The sequence below is a fragment of the Beta vulgaris genome, chromosome 7 (genome assembly GCF_026745355.1).
Source record: "Beta vulgaris subsp. vulgaris cultivar EL10 chromosome 7, EL10.2, whole genome shotgun sequence".
NCBI lineage: Eukaryota > Viridiplantae > Streptophyta > Magnoliopsida > Caryophyllales > Amaranthaceae > Beta > Beta vulgaris.
The window spans coordinates 17,359,014-17,382,456 of NC_079208.1; the positions used below are offsets into that span (position 1 = coordinate 17,359,014).

At 36.8% G+C, this 23,443-nt stretch overlaps 2 protein-coding genes and 1 long non-coding RNA gene across 3 annotated transcripts; all 3 read left to right on the forward strand.

Annotated features, from left to right (window-relative positions):
* The first annotated feature begins 14,300 nt into the window (after nt 1-14,300).
* Nucleotides 14,301-17,149, forward strand: LOC130589585 (uncharacterized). The gene is made up of 2 exons (XM_057390898.1): nt 14,301-15,417; nt 16,958-17,149. The coding sequence occupies exon 1, from the start codon at nt 14,362-14,364 to the stop codon at nt 15,310-15,312; it is 951 nt and encodes a 316-aa protein (XP_057246881.1). The 5' UTR covers nt 14,301-14,361; the 3' UTR covers nt 15,313-15,417; nt 16,958-17,149.
* A 417-nt stretch (nt 17,150-17,566) lies between these two features.
* On the forward strand, nt 17,567-19,777 carry LOC130589479 (uncharacterized). The gene is made up of 7 exons (XM_057390748.1): nt 17,567-17,700; nt 17,792-18,067; nt 18,155-18,529; nt 18,611-18,886; nt 18,980-19,299; nt 19,390-19,569; nt 19,657-19,777. Exons 2-7 carry the CDS (start codon nt 17,885-17,887, stop codon nt 19,775-19,777), a joined length of 1,455 nt encoding a protein of 484 aa, XP_057246731.1. The 5' UTR covers nt 17,567-17,700; nt 17,792-17,884.
* Nucleotides 19,778-19,997: 220 nt separating this feature from the next.
* LOC130592040 (uncharacterized) lies at nt 19,998-21,977 on the forward strand. The gene is made up of 2 exons (XR_008970097.1): nt 19,998-20,110; nt 21,781-21,977. It is a non-coding gene; the product is annotated as an uncharacterized LOC130592040 (long non-coding RNA).
* The last annotated feature ends 1,466 nt before the right edge of the window (nt 21,978-23,443 follow it).

Sequence of the window (23,443 nt, forward strand, 5' to 3'; positions counted from 1 at the left end):
CAGCTTTTCTAAAACGCATTTTAAAAGATTTTCTTTTATCTTTTAATTCCGAAAATCGAATTTTATGGGATAAAATCTGATTTTAACCATAAGATATCTTTGAAAATATTTATTTTATTTAGTTAATTATTTTTAAACAATTAATTGGGAATTTGAAGGATTGGGCTCAAAATACAAATTAATTATCATAAATAATTAATTGAGCTTTAAAATAAGACTTTAACACTTTTCGAACTGGTTTTTGAATGCCTTTTCAGACTGCTCTGCCCTCGTGTTGGACCAATTAAGATCACGGTATATCTCATCATCGGATCATCAAATGGGGAGGCACTATTATGTGTCTACAATGATTTTTTCTGATATATTCGGAACTTATCTGATATAAACTTATTTGATATGCTCTGAACTTATTATCTTTTATAAAACATATATTAATAATATTATTATTACTTTTTATTTCATTACTAGTATTACGATGCACAACTTTTATTATTATTAGTTTTTTTTGAAAAAATAACATATTAGTATATGAACATACAACTAAATAATAAAAATAAAAGAACACATGTTTTAGGTAAAAAAAAAAAACATATTGTTCATGGTAAAGAGAACATATTGTTCATGTCTAAGGTTCATTTATAATAAGAATTTAGGTAGTTATGAAAAAAACATATAATGATAATAAAAAAAAATAACATATATTGAAAGAGCATACAAAATTTATTTAAAGAAAACATTCTAAAAATAAAAGATAGATGTTATTTTTATATCGATGACGTGTTTGGATTTAACTACCAACATGTTCTTTGTTATATCAATAAATTGTTCTTTTTTTTATTATAAATAAACCTATAAATATATATATATATATATATATATATATATATATATATATAATCATATGATCTTGAACAAAAATTTTAAATATTCTTCTTATATCATTGTCTTGTTCTATATAAACTTAATTTTTAAAGATAAGTTGAAATCCCTTGTAGGAAAATATTTTAACGTGATGTCAACGTTATTAGGTTATCCCATGCTACTCATCATGTTTTACATAAACTAGTAACATATACTTTATATTCTTCTGCCAAAATTGTTAAAACAAATAAACATCACATAACATTGTGATGTTCATTGCATGTACAACATCAAGAAGAACATCGCATATCAAAATTATTAATTAGAACAAATATAAAAAAGAACACGTAAAAATGTCAAAAGAATATTTTTTTCTTGAACACAAATAGCTTCAAATAGTGATATCAATGACATTAATAATAATTATCAATATTAATAATTAATAAGTACAATGACGATAATAATAATAATCCTTTTGAATTAACGATGTACTAGTAAATAGGTACTCCCTCTGTTTTTTTTATCTTTCTCACTTTCCATTTACACATCTTCCAATGCACATTTTTGAACTTAAATATCTTTCATCATATATTAGTAAAATTATAACGATTGAATATTAATAATGTACTAATTGAGACGAATCAAACAAGATCCCACATGACTATATTTTTTCTTATAAATTGAAAAAAATTGAGAAGATTCTCTCTAAGTATGAATAGTGTCAAGATTCTAAGTGAGAACGATAAAAAAAACAAAGGGAGTAATACTTATAGTAATAGTAATCGTATAAAGTAGCAGTGGTAGAAGTAGTAGTAGTAATAATAATAATAATAATAATAATAATAATAATAATAATAATAATAATAATAATAATAATAATAATAATAATAATAATAATAATAGTAATAATAGTAATAATAGTAATAATAATAATAATAATAATAATAATAATAATAATAATAATAATAATAATAATAATAATAATAATAATAATAATAATAAGTCAACCTTTTGAAAATCCAGATATAATACAACCTTTGGCCGATATTCTCCAAATAAGCCAACCTTTTGAAAATCTAGATATAATACAACCTTTGCATCATTTTGGCCAAATTTAGGCTTCTGATTTAAGTTTACCTACTAATACAGGTTGTAACAGGTTAATGATGATTAATTAGAATAAATTATAATAAATCAAGGTTAATTATGATCAGTGATATATAATTATTATGAATTTAAATTAAATCTGATTTCACCACTAACCACCACCACCAAACTTAGCCCCACCACCACTGAACCCAGCAGCCCCACCACCACCGAACCCAGCAGCCCCACCACCACCGAACCCAATAGCCCCACCACCACTGAACCCAGCAGCCCCACCAGCGAAAAACACCGAACCCAGCCCCTCCACCACCATTAAACACCGAACCCAACCCCTTCACCATTAAACACTGAAACCCAGCCCCTCCACCACCATTAAACCCCGAAACCCAGTCCCTTCACCATCATCATTAAAAACCGAACCTAGACCAAACCGCTAAACCACCACCGAACCCAGCCCAAACCGCTAAACCACCACCGAACCCAGCCTAACCGCAAAACCACCATCGAACCCAGCCCAAACCCCAAAACCACCACCGAATCCTGAAACCACCACCCAACCCCAAAACTCAAACCCCGAAACCATCCCCAACCAATAATCCACCACCAAAACAAGCTCACCACCACTCTCCCCGAAACCACCATACCCACTCCCACCTTCATCCTACAACAACCCAACACCCTCAGCCTAAAACCACCCAACCCCCACCTCGAAACCTTAAACACTACACCCACCCCAAACTCGAAAATTACAACCCGAAACCACAATCCAAACCCTAAACCCACTCCCAAGAAAGTTCTAAATGAGATTACAAGTATCTGCAGAGCTTTTTTATGGTATGGGACTTACTACAGTAGTAAACCTAGAAGGGTCAAATGGGAGGACATTTGTAAACCTAAAAGTGAAGGGGGATTAGGTATTAGAGATGTCCATGTGTGGAACAAAGCTGCTATGGCTAGATATGTGTGGGCTTTGGCTACCAAGTAGGATAACTTGTGGATCAAATGGGTCCATGCTGTGTACATCAAAGAGCAGAATTGGTGGGACTACAGACATCCAGTAGGGTGTAGTTGGTATTGGAAACAAGTTTATGAGGTGAAAGAATGTCTGAAAACAAAAGTCTTCCTACAGAACCTCACTGGAATGCAGAAATACAGCCTCAAAAGCATATATGCAAAGCTATATGTGGAAGGTGATCATGTAGATTGGGACAAATTTATTTGGAATAGGATTTCTATTCCAAAACATAGAGCTATTGCTTCGAAGGCATTGTCATTCCTAAGAAAACTTCTATTGATGTTAAAGCTTGGTTTGAATTGCTTAAGAGTAGATAGTTGTTCAATGTAAGCAATTGTTTGTATCTCCCTTGTTTGTTTGTAGCCTAATTGGCTGTTATCCCTTCCTTGTAGTTTAGAGGGTCCAACCTAGTTGGTTTGCCTTCTCTTGGAAGTGGTTTAGGTTGTAAACTGCTTGGTTTAATCAATATATCTCTACTTATCTAGCAAAAAAAAAAACCCTAAACCCACCGTCACCCTCCCAAAAACCACCATACCTATGCCCGAAATCGCCCCAAACAAACTTGTAACCACCACGAAACCACCAAAATAGCAAAACCACCACAACCAACTTTCGAAAGAGGGAGAGATAGAAAGGAGACGTTGCGGCGGTGGAAGTTCGATTCTCGGAGGGTGGCAATCCAGTGGGTGGAGGCTCGGTGGTTGGATGATCGATGAGTGATGAGAGAAGTTGGAAGACAGAGGAGAGGGAAGCAGGAGATTGAAAGAGAGGAGAGAAGAATAAAGAGAGAATTAAGAAGAAAAAGAAAATTAAAGAAATAAAATAAAATATTACCTAAATAACGGGTTACAGGTCATCTGAACTAAATTCGGCAAAAATGATTGAAAGGTTGTATTATATCTGGATTTTCAAAAGGTTGGCTTACCGGCCAAAGGTTGGCTTATTCTTGGCAATTTTTCCATAATAATAATAATCATAATAATAATAATAATAATAATAATAATAATAATAATAATAATAATAATAATAATAATAATAATAATAATAATAATAATAATAATAATAATAATAATAACAACAACAATAAGTTTTTTAATATAAACATAATTTGATCTTATCTTATCTGATCTGAACTTCTCTGATGTGATCTGAACTTATCTGATGCGATCTTATCTGAACTTGTTTTTTTTTTATATGATCAAAAACAAGTAAAAATAAGGTAAACTCAACATAGCTTAACCAATTTAAATACTTCAAGTTTATATGATTCGCACAACAACAAATTTAATTATTAGAAGGGCATTAAACGTTATTAGGTCGGGACTAATCCCAATAACCACCTACCTGAAAATGTATTGTCACCCAAGTAAATTAAGAGTAATGACCAATATCATTTGCAAAGCGTAAATTAAGAATGTCCCTAATGTGCACACCCCTCACTAATCTAATGGGTATCTGCAATGCGCACCAATAATATCAGGAGGAAGACAATAACATTGTCGTAGCAGAATAAAATTAAATATTGTTCATCACCTATGGAGGATTAAAGTCCATATGATAATTTTCTCAATAGTATTTTCACTTTATGTAATTAATAGATTTTAATAGTTATGGCACGTCAAATATAAATCAGATTAAACACTAAACAGGAACATCTTTAGTTCAACAAATATTTTTCTCAACTTAATCACTTTATATAATTATAATAATCAACATCCATAATCCTTAATAACCAATATGTCCATTATTAGAGTCTCTTAGATTCTTAATGTCAACTTATATTAATCGTTCGTAACATCATTAGTTCACCAATTGACCCATTAAGTAGGAGAGAAGGATGGAAGCAAATGGGTGGTTAGGGTTTGAGAAGTGAGGAGAGGTTCATAAGAGAATAGAGAGAGGTAGGTGTTGGGTGTAAGTTAATATATAAGGCCCAACTTAATTGATCCGGTGATTTAAACCAACCGTATAAGTTAAGTGAAGAGAGGAGTGAGGCAATGATAAAAGGTTTTTAGTGTGTCATTAAGGCACCAAAAAATTACTTTTCAAACAATATTTATAACACCTAACAAGCATCTACTAAGAATGTATTAAAGACAAGTCAAGGGTCGATATCCACAGAGAAATTGGGATTAACATCGAATAAGCTTGAATTGTCTAATTGAAGGATTTTTGGGAGTTTTGAATGATTTTGTTATAACTAATAGCTAACTATTACCAAAGAACTATCAATAAAATATTTGATGAAAATATTAATAAGGAATACACTAGAGTTAAGGCTACTAGTATGAATCAAGATGGACAATTGTTATTTCACTAGGAACAATACAAGGAACAATACACCTTTATGTATTTTTGTTGGTGAATAATTATTCCTCTTTCAGTTTGCTTAATTTGTAACCCAAGAAAGAAATTTAACTCACCCAGCAAGCTCATTTCGAATTCTTTACTCATGAGTTTAGAGAATTCTTTGCATAGTGGCTCATTAGTTGCTCCAAAGACAATGTCATCAACATATATTTAAACAAGTAGTATATCAGTTCCTTTCTATTTTAGAAACAAAGTTTTATCAATTTTTCCTCTTTTGAAGTTATTCTCTAAAAGGAACTTATATAATCTCTCATACCATTACCTGGGTGCTTGCTTTAACCCATAAAGAGCCTTATCAAGCTTGTAGACATGGTTTGGGAAATCATTATTTTCAAATTCAGGGGGTTATTCATCATATACATCTTCATTTAAATAGCCATTAAGAAATGCACATTTTACATCCATTTGATACAACTTAAATCTCATATATGCAACAAATGCAATTAGTATTCTAATGGCCTCAAGTATAGCAACAGGATCAAAGGTTTCTTCATAGTCCATTCCTTCTTGTTGATTATAACCTTTTACTACAAGTCTAGCTTTGTTTCTTACAATAGTTCCATACTCATCTAGTTTGTTTCTAAACACCCATTTTAAGTCAATCATTCTTTGTTCTTTAGAAGAGGGAACTAGATGGCATACCTTGCTTCTTTGAAACTCATTTAAATCATCTTGCATAGAAGTAACCAATCAGAATTAGTTAAGACTTTTTCATGATTTATAGGTTTCTATCATTGATAGGAACGCATGAAATGCACAAAAAATCCTTAACTGAGATATAATTTGCGTACCTTTGGATTTGTCACTTATTATGAGTTCCACTGGATGTGATTTTTGTTGTCTCCAAGATATTTGTTGAAATTCTGTTATAGGAACAGGTTGTTCCTTTTGAATTTCTTGAGAAGATGATGAGACTTGTTCATTTGTTCCTCTCTCAGCCATTGTTGAATCAGTTCCTTCAACATTTTCGTTTTTGGTAGGAACATGAACAGTTCCATCATCTTGAGGAACAGGAACAACATTGTTTTGAAGATTTTCTTCTTCGTTCCTTTCCTCTTTTATTCCTTCTTTTTCCTCAATTGAATCTGCATCTTTTTCATTTGGTCTAGCTAAGCCTATTTCAAAATCATCAACATGCTTGCTTGGATTAAAATAGTTAGATTCATCAAAGATGATGTGTACACTTTCTTCAACACACATACTCCTTTTATTATAAACTCTATAAGCCTTACTATGTGAGGAATATCCTAGGAGTATTGCTTCATCACTCCTTGCATCAAAATTTCCAAGATTATCTTTCCCATTATTATGAATAAAACATTTACAACCAAATGTTTTGAAATGTGTAATATTGGGTTTCTTTCCAATATAAAGTTAGTTTTATTAATGATATGTCTCATCATGACACGATTTATTAATATGACAAGCAATATTAACAGCCCCAACCCAAAAGTTACTTGGAAGTTCATTAGTTATTAACATAATCCTAGCCATTTCCTCCAAAGTCCTATTTTCCTTTCAACCACACCATTTTGTTATGGTGTCCTAGGTGCAGAAAAATTGTGATCTAGGCCATGATCTCTTCTTAAGTCATCAAATTTATAATTTTTGAATACCTTACCATGATCGAATCTAATATGCATAAATAAGTGACCACTCAAATTTTGAACTCTCTTTTCAGAGACAAGGAACTCATCATAAGTCTTATCCTTGCTAGAGAGAAAAATAACCCATGTAAATCTAGAGTAGTCATCAACAATAACCAATACATACTTCTTAACACTTCGACTTTAAATCCTCATAGGACCGCATAAATCCATACGAAATAATTTTAATGGCTTTGTGGTGCTCACAACAGTTTTAGATTTGAAAGAAGATCTTATATGCTTCCCTTTGGCGCACGCATCACAAACTTGATCAATATGAAATTTTATAGATGGTAATCCCAAAACAAGATCTTTTGATCTAAGTTTGTCAAGTAATGAAAAGCTTGCATGACCAAGTCGTTCATGCCATAGGAGTGGATCATCCTCTATAACACGAAGGCATGTCAAATTGTTTTTAGGAACAAGATCAAGACTCGCAACATATATGTTCCATTTTCTTGTTCCTTCCAAGATGACACTTTTAGAATTATTGTTTATGATCAAGCTTTTTTCACTGTTAAATTTTACATTTTTTCCCTTATCACATAATTTAGAAATGTTTAAAAGATTGTGTTTTAATCCTTCAACTAGAAATGCATTATTAATGGAATGTGATGGTGACTTACCAACCTTACCCATGGCAACTATGTTACCTTTCTTGTTGTCACCTAAACTCACACTTCCACCTTCTTAAGTTGAGAGTGAGAGAAACTTATATTTATCTCCAGTCATGTGCTTTAAACATCCACTATCAAGATACCAAGTGTTGTTCCCCCTCACTCCAATATGCAAAAATCAAATAGTTAGCTGTAGGAACCTCTTTTTTCATGTTTCCTATTCTTGACTAGTATTAGTTCTAGCAACCCATTTCATGTTGCTTATTTTCACATTCATGGAAATCATTTCAGTTCTTAGTTGACATTGAGTTATGTAATGACTTATCTTTTCCACAATACATGCAAATTTTGTCACAAGGTAGGTCAACATATTTCTTAGACTTGTTCATCTTTTAATTTTGTGGTTTCAAAACCAAGACCTTCTTTTCTTTTAGTCTGTGGTGTCTCAATCCACTTGGGAATAGCCATCACTTTGCCTTTGTTCCTTGCAACAACAAGTTCCTTCTTAAGGTTATTGATATGTTCCTTTAAGGTAATTTTATTGTTATTCAAATTTTTGATCTCAGATTTGTGACCTTTCAAAGGGAACATCTTATATTAAAGGAACTTAGAATAGGAAAAAATTCTTTTAGGTATGAGATTTCTAAATTGATTAGATAATTTTCGTTTTTCACACTCTTATATAGTTCCTTGATTTTAAAGTTTTTATGAAACAAATCAAAGAACCTATTTTCAACATCTGTTCTCATTTTCTTAAGCAATTCTATATGTTCTTTATAAACTTTAATAGCTTGTTTAGTTTGTTCATGTTTTTCACGTTCATCTTTACATTCAAGAATTGCATCATAAAGATCATAAATTTCATTCCTAGTTTTTCCATCTAAGTCTGATTCAAGAATATGTTGGCTTATCTCAACATTTTATTCATCTTCCTTTATGTCAGTGTTTGCCATGAGGCAAAGATTTGCAATTTTTTCATTTTGTTGATCTTCTTCAGTCTCTGAATCTCCCCAAGCTGCTATCATTGCCTTTTGAACATTCACTTTAGAGAAAGGTGCTTTAGTTTATTCTTTGTTCCTTTCAGCAAAATGTCCCTTGTTCCTCTTTGCTTTTGTCGTTTTCCCAAAGCTGACATTCCTTGATGAAGTGATCTGTACTACCACATTTATGACAAGTATATTTGTTAGATAACTTTTTAGCTTTACCTTTGAAGTTTCCATTTTTCATGTTCCCATACATTAATTTCAAAATTTTCGGACCATGAGAGTTGCTTCCTCTTCTTCTGAGTCAGAGTCATTTTCATCATCAGCTTACAGGGCAATGGACTTAGACTTAGAGTTTTCACCATATTCAGTATCAAGGTGGAGCTCATGAATCATAAGTGATCCAGCAAGCTGTTTGAAATCGAACTCAGTGAAGTCTTTTGTTTCTTGCAAAGCAGTGACCTTATCCATCCATCTATCCTTGGGAAGACTCCTAAAAACTTTTCGAACCTATTCCTCTGATGAAATAAGCTTTTCAAGAGAAGATAACTCATTAATAATGTTAGTAAAACGAGTAAACATCTCTTGTATGCTTTCCTTAGCTTTCATAAAGAACAGTTCATGTTGATTCATTAGTAAATCAATTTTTACACCTCTTGACTTCATTTGTTCCTTCATGGATTATCTCAAGTAAAGCACATATCTGCTTTGCAGATTTGCATCCCATGATTCTATTGCGTTAATGGGGTCCAAGTCCAGAATGCAAATGTTTAACAACCATTGCATTCACTTCCATTTTGTCAAAGTCAGCTTTGTCATGTTTAGAGAAGGGTTTAGGAATTATCTCATTTTTGTTAGTAGTAGTTGTGACCTCAAAATCACCAACTTCAATAACTCTCCATACCTGCTAGTTTTTGGCTTTGATGAAAATTTCCATAACATTATTCCAGTACGAATAAAACTTTCCATTGAACATAGGAAGCCTTTGCGTAGAGTAAACTTCCTCAAGTTTCTCGGTGGTGTTCATTGTTTCTTGGATCTTTTTCTCAATAGGGTATCCTATTTATCGTGAGTTCTAGTTCTAATACCAATTGTTATTTCACTATGAAAGATACAATAGGGGGTGTATTGTATTTGTATATATAAACGTAACTTTTTGCAGAATTATAAAAAATGAACAAAGAAATAAGCTAAAGGAACACAAGAGATTTTAACGAGGAAAAACTTCTTCGGCCCAACAAAAAGAAACAACCTCGACCAGTAGGGATTTTAAACACTACACTTTCACTAATTAGGCCAAACAACTTTGTTAAAACCTAATTTTACTCACGGGCCACACCTTGAGTTCCTAAACTCAAGTTTTTGAACAATTGTTCCCTTAACAGTTGTTCATCCACTACAAAAATAAATCAATTTAGCAACAGTATAAAATTGTTGTTATTCACGAGAAATTTGTTGCTAACTCGCGTTAGCAACAAATTGGAAACAAAAAATAGTTGTTGCTAAAAGGCTTGTTTCCATATGATTTTAGCTACAAAATCTGAAACATTTTCGTTGCCACATAGCATCCATAAAATATTGTTGCCATGTTGGTTTCTATATTTAGAAACAAACTTTTGATTGTTATAGAGTTACACTTTGACTAATGCACTCTTCATACAACGTGGGTTAACAATTATGCAAATCAATAAAGAAGGAGAGTTAGTCCACTTACAATTCTGAATGATATTTGCATACTGATACTAATAGAAATTGATAATAGTGTATGAAATTTCTTTATATATAAGGTGGTAGTTTGGCTAATCTTTCTTCGATGTGGGACACATTTTTAGGAAAAATTGATGTTATTTCAGCAACAAATAATAAAATATATTGTTTCCAATAATAACAAATCAAATATCTATTTCCATATTTGTTTCACTAGAGGAAAAAAGCAGAAGGGCTGCGCAAGTAGGGCTGCGCATTTTCAAAAAGCGCAGCCCTACAAATGAAGGGCTGCGCTTTTTAAAAAAAGCGCAGCCCTTTTTTATGAAGGGCTGCACTTTTTATCAAAAGCGCAGCCCTACTTACAGAAGGGCTGCGCGTTTTTAAAACGCGCAACCCTTCTGTAGTGGAAGGGCTGCGCGTTTCAAAAAGGCGCAGCCCTTCCTGGAGAAGGGCTGCGCGTTTTTGAAACGCGCAGCCCTTCTCTAGGAAGGGCTGCGCCTTTTTGAAACTAGCGCAGCCCTACTATGAAATTTTCTTTTTCGATTTACACTTTGCATGCGCGCCTTCACTTTCATTTTCCCACTTTCATTCTCTCTCTTCACTTCTTACTACCAAGTGCGATATTCCCACTTTCATTCTCTCTCTTCACTTCTTCGAGTGTTGCACCACCACCACCACCACCACTTTGTTGCCCTAATTCGAGCACCACCACCCCTTTGCGCACAACATTTCGCGCACCACCACCCCTTTCGCGCACCACCACCCACTTCGCGCACCACATTTCGCGCAACACCACCCCCTTCGCGCACCACCACCCCCTTCGCGCACCACATTTCGCGCACCACCACCCCCTTTGCGTACACCCCTTGCGCACACCCTTTGCGCACCACCCTCTTCTCTTCTCTTTTATTTTCTTCTCTTCTCCACCATTTGAGTGGTTAATTAGGTATGGATTAATTTTGTTTTTAAGTTACTTTTGTTTGTTAATTGAATTAAATGGTTAATGTGCAATGTGGGTTTTGTCAATTGTAGGAAGAAGAGGCTAAGGAAGGCAAGTAAAGTTCCAAGTATCTCTTTTCTCTTCATTGCTCGTCGTTGGTGTTAAGAGGTAACTACTTTAACATGTAGACAAAGTTGATAATTTATTGAATGTATATGTATTTTTTATAATGTATATATATTATTTGTTGATATGAGATTGTATGAAAACGCAATGTGATTTAGCTATATATATGAAAATATATAAGTAGTTGTTTGAATCATCATCATATATGCCTAGATACCCGTTCAAGACTTACTCATTAGGGGTAAGTCTTGAATAGTCCCCGGTTTGGGACTGTTCTTGGACGTTTGATCTCACTTAGGTGGTGAATGTGTGTCTTCTTTTCAATTCTGAGGAAAATCTTGGCTTATCGTTTCGCTACATTGTTCTCTGGGTACATATGTAGATAAGCAATTATCTACATTGTGTACTTGGAGAACTGTAGGGAAATGCTGCCGGATTTTCCTTAGAATTGGAAAGTTGGCATATATTCACTAGTGAGATTAGACGTCCAAGGATGGGTTAGGTTGGAGTGATAAGGACCTTTGACTGCATGCATACAATTGAACATGTGACTATCTTAGCTTGTTGTATACGTGTGTGATTTGAATATGTGAGTGTATGTGTACTTTAATAATGATTGATGCATTATAATGAATGTTGTGTTTAATTATTAGAGGTGGTCTTCTTGAATGAGATGGATCGTACTTGGATGTATGGTAGTCGTGAATCGATTGAGTTTGTGAATGGGGTCTCGGAATTCTGTAGAAGTGCATTAGAATATCAAACATCCTCTGGAGCAGTCGACTTTTATTGTCCTTGTTTGGATTGTAGAAATGTGAGCAAGGTTAGTAGTATACATGTGGTTAGGGAGCATGTATTTCGCCGTGGGTTTAGGCCTCAATACCATGTATGGATTTGGCATGGTGAGCAGGGGAGGTATATGGGAAGCTCTGGATTAAAGAATGATGTATGTGAAGAAAAAAAAAAGAAGGATGATGATGAGTTAGGGGATGAGAATTTGGATGATGAATTTGGAGATGATGATAGGGATCGGGTAGACGAGATGATACACGAGGTTGAAGATCAGTCGTGTAGACGACCTCGTATTTTTGAGTCTATGTCTAAGGCTGCTGAAAAGCCGTTGTATCCAGGTTGTACAAAGTACACCAAACTTTCTGCAGTGGTAACACTGTTCAACATTAAGTCGAACGCTGGTTGGACGGACTCTAGTTTCACATCGTTGTTGGAAGTTTTAGCTGAGATGCTCCCTGAAGGAAATGAACTGCCAAAGTCGTACTATTATGCGAAGAAGTTGATGTGTCCTTTGGGTTTAGAGTACGAGCGGATACATGCTTGTCCTAACGATTGTGTGCTCTATCGTAATGAGTATGAGCATTTACATGAGTGTCCACGTTGTGGATTGTCGAGGTACAAGCGTGAAGGAGCTGGAGGTAGTGAAGGACCACCAGCCAAGGTGTTGTGGTATCTACCCATAATACCTAGATTTAAGCGCATGTTCTCAATGAAAGGAGATGCGAAGAATTTGAGGTGGCATGCAGATCGTAGGAAGAAAGACGGTCTGCTCAAGCATCCGGCTGATTCGCCTGAGTGGAAAACTATCGACAGGGTGCATAAGTCATTTGGTAATGAGGATAGGAATCTGAGGCTTGGATTATGTACGGATGGCATGAACCCTTTTGGCAATCTCAGCTCGCAGCATAGCACATGGCCAGTAGTTTTAGTGGTTTATAACTTGCCTCCTTGGTTGTGCATGAAACGTAAGTACATGATGTTGTCGCTTCTTATATCGGGGCCCAAACAACCTGGAAATGACATAGATGTATACCTTCAGCCGCTTGTTGAAGATTTACAGAAGATGTGGAACGAAGGAGTGTTAGTATTTGATGCGTATGCTAATGAGATGTTCACTCTGCGTGCCATGCTTTTTTGTACTATGAACGATTATCCAGCTTATGGGAACTTATCTGGGTATAAGACTAAAGGAAAACAACCTTGCCCGATTTGTTTAGATGACATGAAATCTACACACCTTAAGGGCTGCAAACATGTGTATATGCGCACACGAAGGCTCCTCAGCCGCGACCATCCCTATCGGTTTAAGAAGAAGGCATTCGATGGGACGGTTGAAGAAGAAGTTGCTCGTAGACCATTAACTGGTACTGAAGTTTATAATCAGGTGAAGGGCATTGAAACAGTCTTTGGTAAACCTGCTAGTGAGGTTGATAGACCTACAGGATTATGGAAAAAACAGTCCATTTTTTGGAAACTCCCATATTGGAAAGATCTAAAGGTCAGACATTGTTTGGATGTCATGCACATAGAGAAGAATGTTTGTGAAGCTATTATCGCGACACTTATGAATATTCCGGGTAAGACAAAAGATGTTAAGGCGTCACGACTTTACTTGGAACAAGAGGGGATTCGACCAGAGTTGTGGGCTCAGAAAAGGGACGGAAGAAAGAAGAAAAGAGGGGAGGAAAGGGTTGATGATGATGAAAACAGAAAAGTAAAAAGGTGGAGGATTCTGAGAGGAATTATTTGCCACCAGCTTGCTACACGATGTCGCGTGCAGAGAAACGGATTTTTTGCGAGTCATTGTATGGCATTAAGGTCCCTACTGGCTACTCATCGAATATGAAGCGCTTTGTTACCTTAAATGGTGAGTTGAAGTTATCGAGTATGAAATCGCACGATTGTCATGTCATGATGCAAGTATTCTTACCGATTGCAATTCGTGGGATACTTCCAAAGCATGTGAGGCACACCATTACAGAACTGTGTTCATTTTTTCATTCAATCTGCAGCAAAGTCCTAGACCCGTCGACCTCGATTCCTTGCAGACTAGAGTAGTTGAAACTCTATGCAAATTTGAGATGTATTTCCCCCCGCATTCTTTGACATTATGGTCCATCTCATTGTCCATCTAGTTCGAGAAATTAAGCTGTGTGGTCCAGTGTTTTTGAGGTGGTGCTATCCTTTTGAGAGATATATGGGAACTTTGAAAGATAAAGTTCGTAATCCTGCACAACCAGAAGGTAGTATAATTCAAGGGATTGTGGGTGAAGAGATCAGTAATTTTGTGGCTGAGTATTTTGCTAGTGTTGATCCTGTTGGACTTCCGACATCCCGACACGAGGGCAGACTTGAGGGCAAGGGTACAATTGGTTCAAAATTGATCACACCTTCCGTAGAAAAGCGTAAACAAGCTCACTTATTTGTATTGCATCACGTACCAGATGTCCATCCTTATTTAAGTGAACATATGGAGGAATTACGTGTTAGCAATCCTGGAAAAGGAGTGAGGGCATTGACGCAAATGCATAACAAGACTTTCATTGATTGGTTTCATAAACGAGTACTCAATGATTTGGATGAAAGTGTTCCTGAAACAGTCAAGTGGTTAGCATTTGGTCCTCGTGAAGCTGTACGCTCTTATGAGGGTTATGATATTAATGGGTATACTTTTTGGACTGAACGTCAAGATCTCAAGTCAAGATCGCAACAAAATAGTGGTGTTTCACTTGTGGCGTCGTCTACACAATATGCAAGCTCGAAAGATAAGTCGCCTGTACATGCTGAAAGCAACTACTATGGGCGAATACAAGAAATCTGGGAGCTGGACTACTGTACATTTAATATTTGCCTCTTGTGTTGCACGTGGGTTGACAATAATCGCCGTTGTGTAAGAAACGATGATCCTTGCGGTTTCACCCTTGTTGACCTTAGTCGTTTACGTGAAACTGAGGAGCCATTTGTAATTGCATCACAAGTGAAGCAAGTATTTTTTGTAACTGATCCTGCTGATCATAAGTGGTCAATTGTTGTACCTGGTAAAAGGAGTATCCTCGGTATTGGTGATGTTGATAATGAGGAAGAATATGATGCATTTGAGGACCTCCCCCCTTTACCTATCCTGAAATTCGTGTGGAAGATGATGTAAATATGTCGGAGAATTATATGCGTGTAGATCACACGGAAGGGATACATGTACTTGAGGATCCTAAGAAAAGGCGGAAGCTCAATGAATCATGAGACATAAACTCAGGTGTGTGTAATTTCTCCAATTTTTAGGCTTCAATTTCTTGTTGGTTGCATTTTGGGAACGAAAAGGCCATTTCCGGCCTATTTTGGCCTATTTTGGCCTTTTCGCTCCCAAAATGTACTTATGAAGTGATTTAACCTCAAATTCTTTTTGAACATGATTATATGATGTATAATGTAACTAGTATGTAGATTTTTAGGCTTTAATTTCTTGTTGGTTGCATTTTGGGAACGAAAAGGCCATTTCCGGCCTATTTTGGCCTATTTTGGCCTTTTCGCTCCCAAAATGTACTTATGAAGTGATTTAACCTCAAATTCTTTTTGAACATGATTATATGATGTATAATGTAACTAGTATGTAGATTTTTAGGCTTTAATTTCTTGTTGGTTGCATTTTGGGAACGAAAAGGCCATTTCCGGCCTATTTTGGCCTATTTTGGCCTTTTCGCTCCCAAAATGTACTTATGAAGTGATTTAACCTCAAATTCTTTTTGAACATGATTATATGATGTATAATGTAACTAGTATGTAGATTTTTAGGCTTTAATTTCTTGTTGGTTGCATTTTGGGAACGAAAAGGCCATTTCCGGCCTATTTTGGCCTATTTTGGCCTTTTCGCTCCCAAAATGTACTTATGAAGTGATTTAACCTCAAATTCTTTTTGAACATGATTATATGATGTATAATGTAACTAGTATGTAGATTTTTAGGCTTTAATTTCTTGTTGGTTGCATTTTGGGAACGAAAAGGCCATTTCCGGCCTATTTCGGCCTATTTTGGCCTTTTCGCTACCCATGCCCCGCCCCACCCCCCATGCCCACCCCCACCCCCCTTGCCACCCTCCTACCCCACCATGCTGCCCCCCTTCCCACCCTGCTGCACACCCCCTCCCCACCTGCTGCCCCCCCTTCCCCCTGCAGACCCCCCCCACCCCTGCCCCCCTTCCCCCCCTGCAGACCCCCCACACCCCCTGCCCCCCCTTCCCCCCTGCAGACCCCCCACACCCCCCTGCCCCCCCTTTCCTGCAGACCCCCCACACCCCCTGCCCCCCCCCCCCCCACCCCCCCCTGCCCCCTTTCCCCCCCCCCTTTCCCCCCCTGCAGACCCCCCACACCCCCGTGCCCCCCCTTCCCCCCTGCAGACCCCCCCACACCCCCCTTTCCCCCCTGCAGACCCCCACAACCCCCCCTGCCCCCCTTCCCCCCTGCAGACCCCCCACACCCCCCCTGCAGACCCCCCAACCCCCCCCTGCCCCCCTTTTCCCCCCTGCAGACCCCCACACCCCCCTGCCCCCCCCCTTCCCCCTGCAGACCCCCCACACCCCCTGCAGACCCCCACACCCCCTGCCCCCCTTTCCCCCCTGCAGACCCCCCACACCCCTGCCCCCCCTTCCCCCCTGCAGACCCCCACACCCCCCCCTGCCCCCTTCCCCCGCAGACTCCCTTTCCCCCCCCCCCACCGCCCACCTTACCCCACCATACTAGTTACATTTTTAATTTGCCAAATTTTTTTTAATTAATTCGTATGTTTTTTTACCATTTCAGGGACATGGAGGATGTGCATACGGATACGAGTGCGGAACACACTACCGAGGATGAGTGTTTCGATCACAAAAAGGAACAACGGCAAATGGTTATGGCTCGCCGTGAAGAAAAAGGTAAACAAACGTCAATTGCAAGTAAGAACTTGCAGACGAAAAAGAGGAAAGGAAGGGGACCTACAAAGTCACTAGGGAAACCCACCTAATGACTTTGGAGTACGATCATTGGGGCAACCTTGTGGAAAATGGCGTCAAAATATGCCATGCAAATTGGGATTTGCATGCATAAGCTCTCCATTCTCACTCATGGAAAGAGGTCCCCGAGTCTTTGAAGAAGATGATTTGGGAAGATACTATGGTAAGATTCGCGTATACTTATTTAGAATTTTAACACTTTGGTTAAATATACTATGTAATATTGAGTAATTTGTGATATGCGTTCTTTGTAGAATCAATTCCATATTCCAAACGATGAAGCGAAGAAGAATCTGTTTCTATCCGCAGTTGCCCAAAGGTTCCGAGACTTCAAGGCCAAGCTAGTGTCGGGGTGGATCACGAAGCGGAGAAAAGTCGGGGGAACAAAGAAGAAGAAAAATCTACGACGGGGAAGCAACACCTTCTTCTGAGGCTTCACATGACACATCATTCGAGGATCCCTCCAAGCTTCCATATCAGATATGGAGGCATATCACAGCTGAGCAGTGGCATGCATTTGTTGCACAAAAAACAACTACCCCAGAAGTTGTTGTAAAATTTTTTACTAGCTAAGATTTAATACTTCAGATCCAATATTATATAACACCAATATCTAACCTTTGTTTATATTTGTGTGTTTCAGGCAATTCGTGAGCAAAATAGCGCGAATGCAAAATCTAGGAAGCACTACCACCATCTGGGTGCTCATTCGTATGGTCAGGCGAGAGAATCGTGGATGTATGACCATTACCCCACGATCGCGTCGACCACGACGCAATCGGGCACTAGCTCTACGACGACAGTTGCACAGCGGCAACCAGATAGAGTGCTCGATTGGTGGTGTTCCATGCATGGGGTTGATGCAAAGGGACAGAGAATCATACCTGATCCCGGAACAAAACAGATAGCTAATGCCATTGTAAGTACATATTATAAGTTATTGATAAGGTTTACATAATAATATAACTTCTGCGCTCACGAGTATTCTCTCTTATCATTTATGCAGATTGGCTTGAAGGAAAAGGAGGCAGCTGGTGAGTTCACTCCTAGAGGACAAGTTGATGCCTTACACGAGACTATAGGACGGGACCAGTATGGACGTGTGAGGGGCGTAGGAGGTGTCCGCCTCGGGGTGAGAAAGGTGTATGGTGATCAATACACCTCTACGTCCAGATCCACTACCTCCAGTGTCAATTCATCACCTTCCATAGATGTGGAGGCTATGAAAGCCGAACTTCGGGAGGAGCTCAGAGCGGAGATGACTCAGAATTTCAACGCCATTTTGGCGCAGATGGGCTTACCGACTTTTGGTGCTTTCACGCAGGGCAATGTTCCTATGCAGCCTGTTCCTACGCAGCCTCGTCCACAACCGGAGTTAACGGTAATTGTTTAATATCACAACAACTATTGTTCTTAAATATGTTGTTTCATAGACTAACCTTGAATAGAGTTTTTTTTAAAGGAAGAGACACCATGTGAGCTATGTAATCAAGGAGATGGTCATGGTAGATTCATTATCGTGGCTTATGGATCTGTACAGCCCCCTAGGGACCGGCCACTATTGCACAACCAGCCAGTAGCTGATATCCACTATGTGGTCAGCGTTGAAGACATTGTGACCGGTTTCGAAGCATTTCCTCTTCCGCAGCCGAATGCAGCAGTTGGTCTACAGTTATTGTCTGATTCCATTGGCAGTTATATTCTATGGCCGCGTGCATTGGTGCGGTTAGCATATCAGGTACAATCTCTAACATAAGTTATATACATAGTTTTCTTTTATAGTTCCTATATATGATTGTCAGTAATATCTTTTAATTTAACTAATTACTAGGGTTCGGGGAAGGCCGACAGGAAGGGAAAGAAGGTAGCTTCACCTCAGGGAGGCCGACGTGCCCAAGTGGGAACGAATTCTTCAGCAAAGTATCCACTCATTACGGATATGGAGGTGGTGCAACGCCTTACTAAACCGTGCTTCTGGCTACATGAGTGCATTAGTGATGCAGCCGATGGAGCAATGATTGAGATTAAGTTGTCGCACCACCAATTCCACTACATTGATGAGGAAACATCGACCTTCATTTGTAAGGATGATATTAAAGAATTCTTACTTGGGGAAGAGTTGAATGTTTCCATGATACAAACATTCATGAGGTAATACTTTATTAATTAAGTAGTATTCAATCCAACTAATAATAACTTCCATAATAAGTAAGTTTTATTTTTATCAATATGAATTCTCAGGCTATTATACAATGATGTGAGGCGATCTAGTCAGCCAATCTTTGGTTGGTTATGTCCAAGCTTTGTACGAGATGACAGTTGCGTACAAAACGAAAAAGAGGTGAAAGTATATCTCAAGGATTCTTTGAACGCATGTTCTCGTCTTGGATATAAGATCGTTCTTCTTCCTTACATTGAATCGTATGCTTCGTAAACTGACTTTTTAATTAATTAAATTGACCTATTAGTTGTTCTACGATAACAATAACATTATTTTTATTGTTGTAGGAACCATTGGACACTCATTGCAATATGTGTGTCAAGTAACGAAGTCTACCACTTTGATTCTTTGCGTAAAGAAACAATACGGTCCTTACTAGTCAAATCATTGTTAAAAAAGGTAGCCTAATTGAAACTATATATGCACACTTATTAGCTTATTAAATATTAAATGTACATCTAATCTTATAATAATGTGTATTGATGTAGTGTGATGAAGAAGATTACTTCATCTGGACTTCGACAAGGAAAATCTCCTGTTTGGTATTCAGTCGAGGTAACATGTAATATTTTTTGCATCCTTTTATACAAACACATAATACACATATAACATGTCATTTATTGCATCTTTGGTGAATTTTAGTGTCCGGTACAAGAAGGTGGACTTGCGTGTGGGTATTACGTCATGAGGTTCATGCTCGATATCGTCAACTATTGCAAAGATGTTGTTGATCTTCGAAAGGTATGTAACTTTTAGGTTTCCAATTGTTGTTTGTTGTATTTCCGGCCTATTTTAGCCTTTTTGCTCCCAAAATGTAGTTATGATGTGATTTAACCTCAAATTCTCTTTGAACATGATTATATGAGGCATATTATAACTAGTATGTACTCCCTCCGTCCCATAATATAAGTCCTGTTTCCTTATAAGGTGTCCCAAAATATAAGTCTTATTTCTATTTTCAATCAATAATTATGCCCAAAATACCCTCATGAAAATAGTTTAATTCCCAAAATGTCATCATAATTTCAGCTTTCAATGCACCATTATTAATGACAAAATGGAATCTTTTACCCTATTGAACTCCTCTACACATTAAACCATGCAACATTAAATGATAGTTTTTATTTTTTGTCAAAAAGTCATCATAATGTAAGTATTTCTCAATAAAAATAATTTTTTTTTTATTCAAATAAAACAAGATTCCATTTAACCTTAATTCCCGCATAAAAACAGAATCAGGACTTATATTATGGGACGGAGGGAGTAGATTCTTAGGCTTTAATTTGTTGTTGGTTGCATTTCGGGAACGAAAAGGCCAATTCCGGCCTATTTTGGGCTATTTTGGCCTTTTCGCTCCCAAAATGTAGTTATGAAGTGATTTAACCTCAAATTCTCTTTGAACATGATTATATGAGACATATTATAACTAGTATGTAGATTCTTAGGCTTTAATTTCTTGTTGGTTGCATTTCGGGAACGAAAAGGCCATTTCCGGCCTATTTTGGCCTATTTTGGCATTTTCGCTCCCAAAATGTATTTATGAAGTGATTTAACCTCAAATTCTCTTTGAACATGATTATATGAGGCATATTATAACTAGTATATAGATTCTTAGGCTTTAATTTCTTGTTGGTTGCATTTCGGGAACGAAAAGGCCATTTCCGGCCTATTTTGGCCTATTTTGGCATTTTCGCTCCCAAAATGTATTTATGAAGTGATTTAACCCCAAATTCTCTTTGAACATGATTATATGAGATATATTATAACTAGTGTGTAGATTCTTAGGCTTTAATTTCTTGTTGGTTGCATTTCGGGAACGAAAAAGGCCATTTCCGGCCTATTTTGGCCTAATTTGGCCTTTTCGCTCCCAAAATGTAGTTATGAAGTGATTTAACCTCAAATTCTCTTTGAACATGATTATATGAGGCATATTATAACTAGTATATAGATTCTTAGGCTTTAATTTCTTGTTGGTTGCATTTCGGAAACGAAAAGGCCATTTCCGGCCTATTTTGGCCTATTTTGACATTTTCGCTCCCAAAATGTATTTATGAAGTGATTTAACCCCAAATTCTCTTTGAACATGATTATATGAGATATATTATAACTAGTGTGTAGACTTTTAGGCTTTAATTTCTTGTTGGTTGCATTTCGGGAACGAAAAAGGCCATTTCCGGCCTATTTTGGCCTAATTTGGCCTTTTCGCTCCCAAAATGTAGTTATGAAGTGATTTAACCTCAAATTCTCTTTGAACATGATTATATGAGATATATTATAACTAGTGTGTAGACTTTTAGGCTTGCATTTGATTTTGATTCCATTTCGGGAAGATATATGTCATTTTTAGAAGTACTAACTACGGTAAAATGATTGACTTTTTGTATATGTTTATTCCTTGGTTGTTTTGCAAGGTTTATGCTAGTTCCATACCACGTTTGAGGAACTTCACCAAAGAAGAAATTGACGAAGTTCGGGATAAGTTGGCGTCCTACATTACCGATGATTGCATAGGATGAGATTTTCGCTCCAACAATAATGTACTAGCTAGTTTCTATCACCTATGTACACTTTTTACATTATTTTAATATATTTGAAGTTAATTATTACCTTTCTCCACTTGTCATCTATTATCGTATTGCAATTTGCATTTTTTCTTGTCCAAGAGAGGTTATGGGTGGGGGTGGGGCTGGTGTGTGGGTGCAAGCTGTGCTGCTGGTATGTGCAGGCTGTGTGCAAGCAAAATAAAAAAAAAAATATAGTGAAGGGTTGCGCTAGTTTAAAATAGCGCAGCCCTTCAAGTAAGAAGGGCTGCGCTAGTTTAAACTAGCGCAGCCCTTCTAAAGCAAGAAGGGTTGCGCTTGTGAAGGAGGCGCAGCCCTTCTTGCTAGAAGGGCTGCGCTTTTCTAGCGCAGCCCTACTTGAATAATGAAGGGTTGCGATGGAAAGGGCTGCCCTCTAAAAGCGCAGCCCTACATACCATTTTCAGCGCAGCCCTACTGCTTTTTTCCACTAGTGTTTCTAAATAGCAACATAATGAAAATATGATGTCATCTATCAACAAATCATAAAATTAATTGTTTCTAATGTGATCAACGAATGAAATATTGGTTTTGGTAATTTGTTGCTAAATGGAAACATATTGGAAATATGATGCCATCTAGTAACAGTTATAAAATTAATTGTTCCTAATGTCAACAGAGCCACAATTGGTTGTCGTAATTTGTTGCTAAATGACAACAAATCGCAAATATGATGCCATCTAGAAACAAATAGTAAAATTAATTGTTTCTAATGACAACAAAACAAATATTTGTTGTCGTAGTTTGTTGTTATATGACAACAAATTGAAAATACGATGCTATCTAGCAACAAATAGTAAAACAACTAGTTTCCAATAGCAACAAATCAAAAATATGTTGCTTTTATTTGTTGAAAAATTAGAGTAAAAAACGTCACTTTATAATAGGTAACAAAAAAATAATATATGTTGCTATCTATCAACAATTCAAATTTTTGTTGCCATAATTTGTTTCTATAATGCTCTAATTTTTATAGTGATCTTCACTTGAAGTTTTCTCTCTTTAACTATTTCACTCAAATCTTTCTCTCTTACAGAACTTCACTCAAAATCCCCTTTACCCCAAAACCAAAATACAATAATCAATAAACTTAGTGGAATTAGAGTAAGAAGGCAAAGAACAAATGGCTTTTATGAGAGAATGAAGGCATTGACACTTTACTTAGTTAAACTTACTAAATCACTTGGTCAGACACAAATTAGAATTTAATTGAACATTAGTATTTATAGCACTAGTTACTTAGAACGTGGGATTAAAACATGAGTTTAACTATTTCACTCAAATCTTTCTCTCTTACAGAACTTCACTCAAAATCCCCTTTACCCCAAAACCAAAATACAATAATCAATAAACTTAGTGGAATTAGAGTAAGAAGGCAAAGAACAAATGGCTTTTATGAGAAAATGAAGGCATTGACACTTTACTTAGTTAAACTTACTAAATCACTTGGTCAGACACAAATTAGAATTTAATTGAACATTAGTATTTATAGCAC

What these genes read in the sequence shown, in the direction of transcription:
- LOC130589585 (XM_057390898.1), top strand. Translation starts at nt 14,362, where the DNA reads ATGGGAACTTTGAAAGATAAAGTTCGTAATCCTGCACAACCAGAAGGT.
- LOC130589479 (XM_057390748.1), top strand. Translation starts at nt 17,885, where the DNA reads ATGTATGACCATTACCCCACGATCGCGTCGACCACGACGCAATCGGGC. An exon ending in AACAGATAGCTAATGCCATT is followed by an intron (nt 18,068 to 18,154) that starts GTAAGTACATAT and finishes TCATTTATGCAG; the next exon opens with ATTGGCTTGAAGGAAAAGGA. An exon ending in CTTCTTCCTTACATTGAATC is followed by an intron (nt 19,570 to 19,656) that starts GTATGCTTCGTA and finishes TTATTGTTGTAG; the next exon opens with GAACCATTGGACACTCATTG.